Genomic DNA, 14,736 nt, shown 5'->3' with positions numbered 1-14,736 from the left:
TATATATAAGCAGATAAAATAATTAAAATTGAGGGAACATCTGGCAATTGGCAATTAAGTCTTTTTTATTCTGATCATGAATGTGTTGATATTTTGTTTTCTACAGAGCATGGAAAATACTTTTGAAGTCATAGAACACTTAGCAAATAATATCAAAGAGAAATTATCAGAGAAACAAACTCATTCCCTTCAACTGCGCAAAGAGACTGAGGAGCAGCAGCCGAAATTAGAGCGCGTGACTAAGCAGGTAATTTCTTAGAGCTGTCCCTAGCATTCACTTCTGTCATGTACCAAATGCACTCATCCCCCTTTACTGAACTTGGTGGAATTTAGGTTTAATATTTGACTGTTATTATTAACAGTGTGGAAGACTCAAAAGAGAAATCCGCATTGTGAGAGACACGAATGACGAAACGCTAGAAGAGCAAGACATTCAACTCCGTGAGATTAAACAGTTTCACAAGGACATTGACCAAATGTTAGTCAATGCCATGGAAAATGCTGAGATGCACATCATCCTTCAAACATACTTTGAGCAGGTAATAGAGCATATGTCTGTGTACCTAATTAGTTTTCGTCTACAATGTTGCAGGACTAATGATAGTTTATTATTACAATATGATATTCTTCCAGAATGGGTTAGAACTACCCACAGTTAAAGGCCCAAGCTCCAGATCCTCTTCACAGTCTTCCCTGCGGTCAATCAGGTAAGGGCAAGCTTACTCAAGTTTGGGGGGGGGGTCTCAACTCTCAAGGCTGCTGCTGACCAGCATGCTGCTCACTCTCCTCACCTCAGCAACCTCACTATACAAGCACAGTCTAGCAAGACTCCTGCACCTGTCAACATTGCAGGCACACTCATTGTAACTAGTAAGCTATTTTAGGGGAACGAGGGTGGGTGAAAATTGAGGTGATATAGCTAACATTTTGGGCAAATTCTGAGAAAATTTAAATCTTTTGAAACTGTAAAAGGGCAAGTTAGACGCACAGTTTTGTAATCAGAGCTGCTCATGTGAAATCCTATGTAAACAGCTTTTATTTGTGGTTGTCTTACTTAGCTTAATGCAACCCAGAAATTAGTGGGATAAATCATAGACACTAAGTCTTTGTTGACTTTTAGCTAATTTTAGGATTTCTAATCTCCTACAGTTGACAGCTATTTACTAGTTTTTATTAGTCTGTGAAACTTTCATGAAAAATAAAAAAGCATCCTCAAAGACAGTATTTTAAGTTTAACAACCTGCTTCTACATATTTTAAGCCACTCAATATATTTACTATTACATATTAAATTTTCTGTACTTTTTATAAAACACTATTTTAGAACCAAATTATTTACTATTACATATTAAATTTTCTGTACTGAAACTTTTTACATTTAGAAACTGATTACGGTTGAAAATAACTTGCTCACAGAAACAATTATTGAACTATTTACTTAAACTATGTTCATTTCTTCTTTTGAAAGAATGGTCATGCTTTTAAATTTTATTAACACTAATGGTTTTTCTTGTTCTTTACTTATGGAATTATGATACTTTTTGCCAATTAGATCTTTTAAAAGTACATTTTGTATTAAGTTTACAGTAAATCCTTTCTTGTTTTAGGTCGCTTGAGGACACAATTTCTCCTGTTTCTCCACCTTCAGTTAAAGTAGTACAGCTCAGCTTCCCAGAATCTCCAACAGGAAGCTGTAGTTCTAGGTCAGCTAGTAATGGCAGTAATTCAAGTACTCCAAAAGGAAAAAAGCCCAGAAAATGATTTTTTTTAATCTCTTGTACAAATTTTGAACACAAATGAAAATCTCATTAAGTCTTCCTTTTTCTGGGGTTCCATTTATTAACGATATAGGCCTACTAAAATAGTATTGGAAGTACTGCAGACCAGACAAAGGAGCCCCCTTCCCCCCCATAGAGAAGAAAACTGCAGAACCTTAGGCAGGCCTCAAGTTATTAGGCAGAGGGAAATCAGTTTTTTTTTTTTTTTACTAGAACACTGATGTCTATAGTGTTAGATGTTTTATGAAGTAACACATATATGAAGTAAGATTCTTTCAGGAATACACTTCTAAAAAGTCACTGCATATCTCAATAAGGAAATTTTCATTTACTCTAAATCACAAAATTACTTTTTAAAATTAAAAACAAAAAGCAAACAACAACAATATTCCCCCATTCTTTTTCCCCGAGGGTAACACACACCTACCTGTTAAAGGCCTTTTATTGCGGGGAGGGGGGAGGTGGTGGGTTTGGGGTGGAGGGGGTGGGGGGAGTGGTTTTATTTTGTATCGAAAGACAGCATCATTAACATTATACTCCCTCAGTAGGAAAAGCATTGTATATGTATATATGTGTGTGTCCATATATACTTATCCCTATATATGTATACATAAAGTACAACTTGAGTTGCTGTCTCTATTCTGATCTTGAAAAAACTGAACATATTAAATTTACTATGGAGGTAGATACTGCATATTATATTTAAAATTAGTTTTTCCAGCACTTTGAACTTTTTGGATGAGAGTGTGAACTATTACTACAAAGCTAGGTTTAAATACATTAGCATTCAGGTAGATAAAGGAGCTTATCTTTAAACCTTGGGAAAAATACTCATTACAAGAGTGACTGTCTTAGACCCACTACTCAGTTACTACTGAAAAAGCAGTAGTGTTAGTAAATCTGTTTCTACTGATGATCACTTTTAATTCAGAACAGGAAGGTATAGTTAAGTCTAATAACTGAAATGGCAAAGAAAATTGTGGGCACTTTATAGTTGAATGCTGCCAAAAGCGTATGACGTTTAATCCATCATCATTTTGTTTACCAATATTGGGATTCTCGGTCATATATTACTTTGTAAGTTACTAGGAACTTAAAACATTAAATTTGGTGTTATATAAAGGCAAGGGTTTGTTTCTTACTAGGAGGCTTACTTTTCTATGCTTTTTTCCTTGTAAACAAGGATGGTTAACTTATCAGGTCTTATTGAAGTAACATAAGATATAAGCAAAACATACTGGCCTTGAAGCATAGTAATTGTACTTTAAGTAGTTAATTTCTACCTATGGAGTTACTTCTAGCCCCTAGTCTGCAATGCCCAGCATTCACGTTTACATTACTAAAACCGCATATAATAATGCTAAATGGCAAGACAAAGGATCAAGCTGTTTACAGATCTGGAGTTATCTGAACACCAAGAAGTCACAGGACAAAGCTAACCGGGGTAAATATACACTATGGACATAGTAATGTGGAAGAAACTACTGAAGCCACCACTGAGGATCAATTAAAATCCGCAGTATTTTTTCCTGTGATGACTCCTTAAATAACCCAAGGAACTGGATGCTTAGATTAGTGCAGACTGCTTAAATTAGTATGTCTATTCCTATTAAGAAAGATGTAATCCTATTAGGTGCCTGTAGTTTCCAAATTCTGACAGCCTTCTCCACAGGGCACTCTCCTAAGGGTTAAGTAAGATATTATGTGAATTCTCAAAGATAAAGTGGCATGCAGGGAGGTGTTTCTACTTTTTAACAACAACAAACCCCCACTATGGAGGACTAGGTAGGACTAAAACTGGAACGATTACTACACTGAGCACGCCTAAGAGTTCCTCAGGGCTGGGCTGTCAAAATGGCTCTGTGGATAGAGTACCGTCTGTCTGGCCCAAGTGTGGTTCCTGGGACCCATGAGGCAGAAGAGAACTGACTCCCTCAAGTTGCCCTCCCATCTCCACATATGTAGCACACACGCTCACTGTTTTCCCTGCCCAGTAATAGTGATAATGAGTTCCTTGGTACAGAAACTAGCATTGAAGTGATTCTCCAATTTCTGCTGCCATTATTTATTGTTCTTAATCAAGGTTTATCCTATTGTGTTTTTACAGTAGTTTTCTATCACTATAATTTGGAACAAATAGTATATATCATTACTAAAGTTTTAGTATTTTCTGGTATAAACAAACATGCAATGAGTCCTCTTTTCCTGCCACTCCCTCATCTTCCTCATGTATGTCTGTGGTGGGCTGTGGATAATACTCTTGTACACTGTAAAGATTTGTCTCTCATATTGGATTAATAAAACTCTGATTGGCCAGGCAGGAAGTATAGGTGGGACATCCAGAAGCAGAAGAAGCATGATGAGAATGCTTGAGAAAAGGTACCAAACTACATGGCTAAACACGTGTAAGAATTATGGGATAATTTTAAGTTATAAGAGCTAGAAGTAATAAGCCTGGGCAATAAGATACACAGATTATAATTAATGTAAGACTCTGTGTGTTTCTTTGGGACTGAACGACTGCAGGATTGGGCAGGACAGAAACTACCATCTACAGTTGTGGATCCTATCCTATGTCCAAGAAGAGAGTAAAAGCTCATTGCCATTTATTCTTTTTTTTTCCTGTGTAGCTTTGGTGCCTGTCCTGGAAGTAGCTCTCTTGTAGACCAGGCTGACCTTGATTGAACTCTCAGAGATCCGCCTGTCTCTGTCTCCCGAGGGCTGGGATTAAAGGCACGTATCACTGCCACCTGGTGCTTATTTACACTTTCTAGAAGGTTAATTGAAGAGCATCATAAGTACAACAGCTATGATACCTACTAATATCTCCCAAGAGTCTACTATTCAATTTTTAGTAATTCAGAGATGTTCTCTAGCAGTCTAAGATTCCTTCATTAGCTGTTCGTGTGTACTGTGTTTGTGTATGGCTGAGGACACGCGTTGGGAGTCAGTTCTCTCCCTAGGCCTTGAGTCTTAGGATTGCACTCAGGTCATTAGTTTGGATAGTCTTTTATCTACTGAGCTATCGCAGAGGCCTGGAACTGATTCTGTCCTTCGCTCTGATTCAGAGAAAAGACATCAACAGAGAAGGTAATAGAGTAGACTAAGAGGGAACTTCAAGCCAGCCCTCCACTATTTAGAAACATGCCTACAGACTTCCCAAGCATTTGCGAGGTTAAGACAGAAGGTGACCAGATTCACAGGGTGCTTCTCTGCTGCTATTTTTACTAGCAGTTATTTCCTATTCTCATCAGTCTTGTCTATAATTCCCTAAGAATTTTGTAAATACTTAAAGTTAAAATTTTTCTTATGAACATAACCATTAAGTAAAAATAATAATGGAGAAATAAGTAAAGCAGGCTCTGATTAACCAACTTTCATGGTCTTATTCTTAAGGTATTTTGTTAAAGCTGGAAAAAAAACAATTTTCACAAACCATTTACATCAGGTGTTAGAGGTAAATCAAGTCATAATTTATCACTTAAAAATGAAATGGTGCAAAAATTTTAATGCTTAAAACAAATGACTTAAAATAGTACCGTTGAAACATTTAGCCATAAAATATTTCCCCTCAGAAGCTAAGGGCTTTTTAACAAAAGAGAATAAAGTACTTTTTGATAAAACAATCCAACTCTTCAATGTAAATGTATTTCTCTCCAACAGCGAAATATGATAGGCACAGGGTTCTCATAAACTCCAAACATGAAGAAACAAAGTGCTCAGAAATAGCTTTAGGAGAAAAGCTTAAACTCCCAGAATGAGTTACGTCTGCACAGACCCACACTCCTGCATCACTATGACGAGGGGCTGATAACTGAAACTGAGAAACTTCTTGTAATTTGCTACAATTTTAGATCCAGAACCGTTTGTTAGAGTAAAGCATCCCCAAACTTCTAAAAACTTAGTGAAAATTTTCTAAGCAAATTATTTTTTTGGCTTATTTCCTTTTTCTTTCTCAAATTCTGCTATCTGATTAAATATATTGAGTAAATTCTGAGGTAAATTTTTCTTAACTCTGTTTTCTGGTTGCTCTCTGCTATTCAGGGTCTCTTCTGGAGCCTCAGTTTTGTCACCCTCCCCATAGCTGTCCTCTTTTTCATACGCACGTTCTCCCTGATTTGTATTTAACTGATATCTTGGCTCATGTCTACTGTCACGTGATCCAGAGTAAGTGTATTTTTTGTGTTTTTCAACTGACTTCCAAGAGTAGTCTGAACTTGCTGGTGAAGTAGAGTACTTCACAGACCCCGGCTCCCACCTTCTAGAGTGGTCTTTTCTTCCCTCTGAGTCCTTTTCACATCTCCTGTAACTAGATGCTTTCATCTTGTCCTCTGAATTCCTACAGAAGGAATCCAAGGAATTTCTCCTATTGGAGAAATATTTTTCTGATTTATATGGCTTTTCAGTTTTGCTACTACCTGCGTGGGTTTTATAGCTATTGTAGAAATCTCTTGTGTCTTCAGACCTACCTCCCAAGTCATCTGGCACTTCAGCTGAAGATGTGAGAAGGCATCGCTCTTTCTCTTTTACCTGTGTGCTTGGACACTGTAACCTATCCTGTTTTCCCAGCAGTTTCTCCACTTCTTGTTTTTGATTAAGGAAAGATGCTGAAGTATTAGTTGGAACTGGGTAGCAGTCATCTTTCCTATTCTGATCTATGTGACTCAAAGATGTCTTAGACCAGGGCCTCTTTGAACTGCGAGAAGACTCTGAGCGATTCCTCTTACTTTTCTTATGCCGTTTGTGACTAGAAGAGGAAGAAGATGAGGAAGAAGAAACGGATTCATCAGCAGAAGAAACACTTGAAGAGGAAGATGATGATTTTCTTCTTTTCTTCTTTAGCCTTAAAAAAAAAGCAGTTAGCTCATGAGACATGTTAAGTACAAAAATGCTATCCAAATATCCTCAAGATCTGACTTTATTCTGTATCCCTTGAAGATGTTCTACAAGCTGTCACTCAGACACAATAATCTCAATTATTGCATTAAGTTTCACCATGAAGCATGACTTCTGAGACTGTCTATGGAGACAAGTGTCACTACAGGCAAACCCACTGCTTCTGAAAGATGCAGTGACTTTTCTCCATTGCTTATGCCCTCCTGCACATGCACGAAGCAACCCGAGTTTCCTATCTAGCTCCCAGTAGTTTCACCATGTTTCCCTCAGCACTATTGACATTTTAGTGTCAAACCATTCTTTACTGAAGGTAGGAGCAGACACTGTCCTGTGCACTGCAGGACATTTAACTGTCCTCTACACACTAGATGCTAGTATTTTTCCACAACTTACAATAACTACAGACCAAACCACCAGTCTAGGAACCACAGCTCCTCTTCTAAAAGCCTATATCCCAGGAACAGTAGTTTATTCTACATTTTAATCCCTATTTTTAAAAAAAAATTTAAGCTTAGACTCTGCTTAATTTCTTTTGCAGACAGACATGTGGAACATATGCTTGCTAAGAATTATCACTTGAGACACTTTTTTTTTTTTACTTACTTTACCTCCATATGGCACTTTGGTTTCAACTCAGTAGTTTCTTTAAGTTTAAAATACTGAATATTATAGTTTACCTTTTCTCCTCTTTTAAGAGCTTACGCAACTTTTCTGCACTTGTTTCTATTTTCTTTGTTTTCTGCTTTTCTTCCTTTTCAGCTTGTTTTTCTCTTAATTCCAAAGATTTCTTTTAGAACCCAGATATCGGAAAAAACCACACGTTAAAAATAAAAGTAGCAGGATATACAAAAAACAGTATTTAAAAGACCACCCCCAACCAAAAGCCCAATTTAGTATAGACAAATCACCATACAGCCAGTATTAAACAAGTTATTTTTTCCAAATAAAAAATTAATGACAAACATTGGGCATTAATCATTTGAATGACCAGAACAGTATTGAGGACCATATTGCAGATGGTATCCCAAGAAAAACAGGGAAACCATTGCAGTAGCACCAATGACCCAGAATGCAGGGAAGATAAAAAAGATGAAAAATTATTTTTGAAAATTGAAAAATGTAAACAGGACACAAATTTTACAAATAAAATTCAAATAAGGACATTCCACAGAGGTGAATTGAGGGGAAAATCACCATGTTCAAATACAAACCATTTTAAAAATAGCACAGGCCAGTTGGATGCATGATTACATAAGAAATCATTTTCCAGTTTGTGGATGGGGATGAGCAGCACCAGATGTCACAGACACAGCAGCAATGGTCCAATTCAGAAGAAAATGCATGAGAAAACATCATCATCAGTATTACAGGAAAGGACAAGTAAAAAATGTCTACAAAGGTTTGCATAATTAGCTCAATTATACCAGCAATACTCATACTCTTATAACCACCCAGTAAGCTCTCTACAAAGGGGAGCAATCAAAATCACACACTGAATTTAAGCATAATCATTCTCTTACAGGGTATTTCTACTCTTGAGTACAAACAAAAAAGCAGACGTATTACAATGCAATGTCAAACCTAGTTAGGAAAAGCTATTCATTGTCCTAATAGTTCATCTAGATAACCTAGTTTTTCCTAAAAGAATATGACATTTTGCATTAATTTTAAGCATCATTAAGCTTCAAAGAGGAAATAAAGAATCACCTGCATATACTTATGAAGTTTCTGCAAAGCATCCTCTGCGTCTTTAAAAGTCTCATCCAAAGCCAGAGCTTTCTTATAGTAACTTTCAGCATTTAAAAACTTTTCTTCTTCTTCTAACCTATTAGGAAGATACAACATTTTGTAAAAATTTATCCACGTACATACAGAAGAGGCTTATGACAGAACTCAGAGGAAAATTGTGTTTAGCAAATTATTTTCTAATTACCTACTCATGTGCTTACTTAGTAAAAAGACAACTTATATAAGATGGTTTTTTAAAAGTAGTTATGAAGTTTTCCTTTCTATGGAAAAGTTTTCACTGGAAATCCATTAAATTTGGGAATTTACACACACAGTTGTAGATATCATTTACAATCATTATCATATAATCTACAAGTCTATGCTGTGAAAAACCCAAATTAGAATGTTTGGGTGGGTGTGGTGACATACATCTGTTATCCCAGTGCTTGGGAGGCAAAGTGGGAGAAAGTTACCCTGGCTAATATGACCTAAATAGCAAGTTCCAGGTCAGCCAGGGCAACACAGAAAAAGGAAGTTTGGATATAGGGCATTGAAAGGACTTTACAAAGTACTTCTGTAGGAAGGAAAAAATTATCACTGCAAAAGAAATGGGACTACTTTTCTGTCATAGACTGGATGTAAAGAGCTGAGGGACAAGACTTGTGGTTTGGATAACTAGTTACTGTAGCCATTCGCTCAGCTACAAGATCCCAAGACTCCAAGAATAAGACGACCTCATTTCAGTGGTGCTACTTATTTACTTGGTGACAATGAAAAATCTTTTCCAGTCACTAACTGAAATCTCGTTAATTTGGAATTTGTGGGCATTCTCATCCTACAAATACTTGGAAGGAATGCTCATCCAAGCAAAAATGGCCAGGCAGAAGATATATGATATAGACGAGATCAAACGTTCTTCAATAATAGCAGAGGGCTAGAGATGCAGCTCACTGTCACAGTGCTTGCCTGGCATGTTTGAGATACTCTGGATTCCATTCCCAGTATTACAAAAAGAAAAGCAGCAGATGGTCTTATCAAAACATTTCATGGCTTTTAGTCATTAAGGCTGAATGCTGTCTATTTGAACATGTCCATGAATGAAGTTGTGTAAGATTTCTGAGAACTTATGAGAAAACTCCAAGTCAACAAGACAGGACTTCTGTAACCTTGTTCCTCTGTACCAGGGATTGTACATGTGCTTCCATGTCCCTCCCAGGAGTAGTTCATAGGAGTGGGTTTACTTCAGACTTCCTGTTGCCTCTTTTGTTACTGAAAATGTTTTCACACATGGGTTGCCCTAGTGACTGTACACAACCTAAACCCATACAACCCTGCCTATCTCTCAAAATACCCTCAGATTATAAACTGTCTGATCCTCTGAATAAAGCTGGCTTTTGCACGAGACATTAGCCTGCCTCAATTTTAGGCTCCACTCTCCCAGGTTCAGGCCACCAACTAGAGTGGCAACACTGCCAAATACTTCTAACTCCACATTTAATCTGAATTTGCGGGGTTTACCAGACAGAGCAGAGCTACAAGCTGAATATAACAGCAGAGTCTTAATCACGATTTACTAGAACCGCTCAATTCATATCTACAATATTACATACTATTACAATAAAAAGATTTAAAAATTAAACCCTTCATTAGAACAAAATCTTTTGGTATATACTCTGGACTAGAGCACTTATTCTCTTACAATTTTTAATTTATATTTCTATGTAACAAAAACATACATTCAGAGCGATTAATCACGAGTATCTCCAGAGATAGACAGACACACAGACACACAGACACAGACACAGACACAGACACACACACACACACACACACACACACACACACACACACTCCCACTCACCCTCAAAAAGGCAGGAAAAAGGGATCAAAAGGCCACCTGCCCCACCCAAAACTGAAAGAGAGTACTTTGAATTACATGGCACTATAGGAGTTGGTTGCAAGTTGGACTTTTACTATTACTAAATGAAATCCCATACTTACTGCCCTCCCCTTTCTACAAGAGTCTGGCAGAGGTATTTTCTTGCATTCCTGTGAGTTGGGCAGTTTTCTAATGCTAGCTCAAAATCTTCTATTGCTTTGTTCAAACTTCCTTTTGTTGCATATCTAGAAACAAAATTAGAAAAATTTAATCTTGTGACCTACTTAAACATTTTTCACATTCTTAAAAATATTCCTTAAAATCCAAAATTAACTTACAATGCTCCACGAGCTACCAGAGCTTCCACATTTTGTTTGTCTATTTCCAGAGCTTTATTATATTCGTTCATAGCATCCACATGTCGTCCAACCTTAAAATAATCGACTCCAATCTTCACACTGAAAACACATTTATAAAACATTGTAAATATTTCACAAAGTATCTTATAAATAAAATGTTAGTATAGATGATTATTAAAAGAAAATGCCTTTAAGTTGGACAAATACTTAGTTTTCAAATTATTCTTGTATACTTAAAAAGCACCCTGCTTTTATAGATTCTCATAGCAAACATTTATGAAACTTAGATATCAAGACACTAATTCTTCCTGGAAAACAATCTGAGTAAAACTTAACTCTGATAGGATGTCAATATTAAGACCAATATAATACCTATACAAATAATGCTCAAGGTTTTCATGCATTTGTAAACACAGTCTAGTTTTAATGGTGATGAAAGAATGCATGCCCGACCAGAACTTTCACACTGGGTAACTGCCACTTTTAGACAAAACAACCTCCATACCATTTTAAAGCCCAAGATGCTGACTGCTTCTTTCTTAAAGCCAAAGCAAAATCATCTTCAGAGAAATTTTTGCTGTGAATGAAAAAGCGAGTCAATAAACACTTTAAAAGTACAGTTCATTCTATCTCTGATACAGACTCAACAGTGACATGGTGACTACTACTGGTCGTAGTTCTGCTCTTAAGCACACCCACAAGCTTCTGGACCTTCTCTACTTGTCGATGGCACATCCTATCATTGCTTAGGCCAGACCAGGAGCAGACACAATTGCTTACTTTAGCCAATCCTCGGCACTGTCTTGTTGCTATGGTCAAATATGTTCTGCAGCTATTCAGCTTCTGAGCTAATCCATTCCCCTTACCACTTAAGAGAATGCAGTTCTACTTTTACCTTTGTAGGCCTCTCATTAATGATGGTGGATGAGATTCATCTATTCCTAGTTTCTCTAGAAGGAATTCAACTACTCCTGGATTAACAAATCCCAGAGAACTCTGCATGATATTTTCATAGGACTCCAAAGAATTACTATTTAGTTCAACACTCCTCCTTAAGGGGAAAAAAAATGAGAAACACAAACACATGAGCATAACAATTAGCAAACCCTGCTTCTACTAAAGACATTACTATATGAGGTTTAAATACTAATATTTTTGTACACCAAGCCTACAATAATGGGGTTTATAAAAACAAAACCCCACTTAACAATAAAAAAAATTATAGTTATACTTTGTTAGGGGTACGTAAAAGATAAATACCTGTAGTACAAAGGTAGCTCTTCAGAAGTAATCACACCTAGTTTAATGTCAGATAGGTGTGGTGGAAGAGATGAGCTGTACAGAGATACTGCAAGCTTTTCATGGTATCTGTCAATATCCTTGATTCCAGCTTTTAAAAAAAATAATAAAAAAAGTGAAAACAAAACTAAGCTTTTCAAACGTTACCTTCTTATATTTTCAACATTAATTTGATAATTTTAATTAGTATGCTGAAACTGATCACCTCGAATTATGTCACCAGTTTGGTAATACGATAAAGGATCTCCATGGTTACTGTGAGAAGGCACATCTCTTAAGGGACAAAGAGCCTGCAGAGAGAAGTATTTGAAAACACCATACATTTCACTCAGACCACAACAGTAGCTCCTTTTACCTCAGCTTTTCATTATGACTGGGTAAATCTTCACATGAAAATTAATAACACTAAAGTCTAACACTATTTTCTTTTTAATGAATGCATAATTATACATGTTTACAGGGTAAAATTATATAATATTTACAGGGTGGCAATTCAATACACATATGCAAGGTATAATTATCCTATTATTTTAGTGTAATAGAAATACAACATTTGTTGTGTTTATCTTCGAACTTTCTCATTATAAACTTCAGTCACAGTACTGTGCTCTAGAATACGTTTCCCCTATCTAATTTCACTAAAAATAGGGTCTTTCAGTTCCATTCATTTTGCCACAGATGGCATAGTTTCATTCATTTTGACGGCTTTTATGCATTTACTAGCAGACATGTCAGTTACTTAAACTTAACATCTGTAGTTACAATTTGTGTCCAAACACAATAAAGTTTTTTTTTCTAGTTTTTTTTTTTTTTTTAATATGGAACGCTTCACGAGTTTGCATGTCATCCTTGCGCAGGGGCCATGCTGATCTTCTCTGTATCGTTCCAATTTTAGTACACGTGCTGCCGAAGCGAGCATTGTTTTCTAGTTTTAAGAGTCAAAAAAGACAACAAAACAAAGCTATTTCCATTTGCTAAATGAAATGTGAATTCTCCTTAAGTTTTGTAGTTCCTCCTTTTCAGACAGTGCGACATAGCACTAGCAATGGTTTTAAAGGAAGTATTCTAAATGGAGGCAAACTATTTTGTCACAGTGGAAGAAAGCTGTACGTTGATTGTGAATATATCATAGGAAGCTTTTTCTAAATTACTCACATGTACACATCTAATGTCCAACTATTAAGCATCCATTTAACCAGAAGATAAATGTCCGGGATTCCAATGGACATCATCTTATCAACTAATAGACTTCTATGATTTTAAGAAAGGAACTGACCTGCAACCAGAGTCCCCCAAACTCTAAAAAACAAAAACAGAAAACAAAACAAAACAAACCCCAAAACGGAGGAAATATAACACTAGTACTTGTTTTTTAGAGACAGAGTTTCAACAGAGACTAGCCAGCCTCTGCCTAAGTACATTCATTTCTGAACGGGATGACCACCAAGGAACTTACTGTGATCTCTAAGTGAGATATGTCCCTCATGATGCCACTTCCCAAACAGATCAACACCATGAAAAAACCAAACTCTCGAATAGAGCTGATTCTTCCAATCACTATATCACCACGTTCAATATCTCGGAAAAACAGCTCTCTCCGGTCCAAGCCTGGGATCTCCATGAACTGCTCTAATGGTGGCATGACCGCATAATGATCTGGGAAAAGAAATTCAAAATCACCACAATAATGTCTCCTTCCCTCTCCTTCGCTATACTGCCGAGAACCAAACTATCTTGAAAGCCCTCCAGTGTAACTTACTGTCATTGTCGTCATGCACTTCAGAGGATGTAGGCGCATCTGATTTCCAAGACAGTGCAAAAAGCAGGTCTGCTTTTTTGGAGATGAATTTTTGTATTTCTATGTTGTCAGCTCTCTTCTCTTTCCTTAAAGGGGAAGACGAAGGATTAAAATTGTTTTACAATCCAAGCTCGTGCTAGTGGTTTTCATCGCCCAACCCTCCCCAGAGTTCCATTCAGGCTGTATCTCTGGAGGGAGTTTTATTTATTTTTAATCTTTCGGCTTTTCAATAAGTATTTGTTTAGTACAGATGTGTGGCATCTATATGCCACTGTGCAACTGGGGTCATAGGACAACTCTGGGGACTCCTCTCTTGCCACGTGAGTCCTGGGAATCGAGCTCAGGTCAGGAAGTCTGATGGCAAGTGACTTTACCCACTGAGCTCTAGAAGTTTGAAGCCCATTCTCCCACGGTCGCCACTGGGAAATGGGGGCGGGGAGGCTTTGAAAGCTTTGCCAGCGGTTCAGAGGGAGCAAGCCGGCTTTTCTGCCAGGGGCCAGTGCTGGGCCACACACCCTAGACTCCTGCTCTGCACCGGCCCTGCGCAAGGCCCGGTGCAGGTCACGGTCCCCGTACCTGCCAGCTCCCTGAGGAGGTGCCGCGCCGCGGGGGGGCTCGGCTGCCGTCCCTAGGAGGCTCCGGAAGTGCGGGTTGTCTTGCTGCTCGCTCCGCAGCAGCGACAGTAGTGCCGGGCCGTGACAGCCCAGCGACTGTCGCAGCAAGTCGCGGTCCATGGCCAGCCCGCCAGAATCCGGCTCCCGAGCCCGCGCTCCAGCAAGCCGAGAGACTCGGCCGCGCCACGGTAACCTCCCGGAAGCGTTCTCTGCGGTGGGCTGCCACGGTCTCGCGAGACTTAGCGGGACTACGGAAAGCCGTAGGAAACGCGACGCGTGTCTGGCGCAGAAGGCGGGGTAGAGTTTGAGCTGTGCCTAGTGGGAACGCTTGCCTTAAGCTTGTGCGACACGTCACGTCCCTCGGTCCGCACGGCTCGAGCTCGGGT

At 38.1% G+C, this 14,736-nt stretch overlaps 2 protein-coding genes and 1 non-coding gene across 4 annotated transcripts in view; 1 reads left to right on the top strand and 2 right to left on the bottom strand.

Annotated features, from left to right (window-relative positions):
* The window catches only part of Ccdc39 (coiled-coil domain containing 39), a 44,630-nt gene extending 31,240 nt beyond the window's left edge, over positions 1-13,390 (top strand). The window contains exons 17-20 of one of the 2 annotated variants that reach the window (XM_026782192.1): positions 107-247; positions 363-539; positions 634-707; positions 13,315-13,390. In XM_026782192.1, the coding sequence (XP_026637993.1) occupies positions 107-247; positions 363-539; positions 634-707; positions 13,315-13,369 (447 nt within the window). In that variant the 3' untranslated portion in view covers positions 13,370-13,390. Of the gene's footprint in view, positions 1-106; positions 248-362; positions 540-633; positions 708-1,606; positions 3,706-13,314 lie in introns of those variants that run through there. The other variant, XM_005343782.3, reaches the window with a different exon arrangement.
* Ttc14 (tetratricopeptide repeat domain 14) lies at positions 4,024-14,671 on the bottom strand. Its single transcript, XM_005343781.3, has 12 exons — positions 14,313-14,671; positions 13,698-13,822; positions 13,395-13,594; positions 12,144-12,228; positions 11,900-12,029; positions 11,535-11,690; positions 11,145-11,216; positions 10,619-10,738; positions 10,403-10,525; positions 8,381-8,498; positions 7,351-7,460; positions 4,024-6,620 (listed from the first exon to the last, which is right to left on the bottom strand). Exons 1-12 carry the CDS (start codon positions 14,468-14,470, stop codon positions 5,702-5,704), a joined length of 2,316 nt encoding a protein of 771 aa, XP_005343838.1. The 5' UTR covers positions 14,471-14,671; the 3' UTR covers positions 4,024-5,701.
* Positions 12,751-12,857, bottom strand: LOC113457032. The gene has a single exon (XR_003377690.1). It is a non-coding gene; the product is annotated as a U6 spliceosomal RNA (small nuclear RNA).
* Positions 14,672-14,736: the final 65 nt, after the last annotated feature.

Source organism: Microtus ochrogaster, chromosome 1 (genome assembly GCF_000317375.1).
Source record: "Microtus ochrogaster isolate Prairie Vole_2 chromosome 1, MicOch1.0, whole genome shotgun sequence".
In the NCBI taxonomy this organism is placed as follows: Eukaryota; Metazoa; Chordata; class Mammalia; order Rodentia; family Cricetidae; genus Microtus; species Microtus ochrogaster.
Note: the sequence above shows the minus strand (reverse complement) of the source record. Positions and strands in the feature narration are given on the sequence as shown.

What these genes read in the sequence shown, in the direction of transcription:
- Ttc14 (XM_005343781.3), bottom strand. Translation starts at nt 14,470, where the DNA reads ATGGACCGCGACTTGCTGCGACAGTCGCTGGGCTGTCACGGCCCGGCA. An exon ending in CCTCCTCAGGGAGCTGGCAG is followed by an intron (nt 13,823 to 14,312) that starts GTACGGGGACCG and finishes TTCCCCTTTAAG; the next exon opens with GAAAGAGAAGAGAGCTGACA. An exon ending in TATCTCACTTAGAGATCACA is followed by an intron (nt 12,229 to 13,394) that starts GTAAGTTCCTTG and finishes TTCTCTCTGCAG; the next exon opens with GCTCTTTGTCCCTTAAGAGA.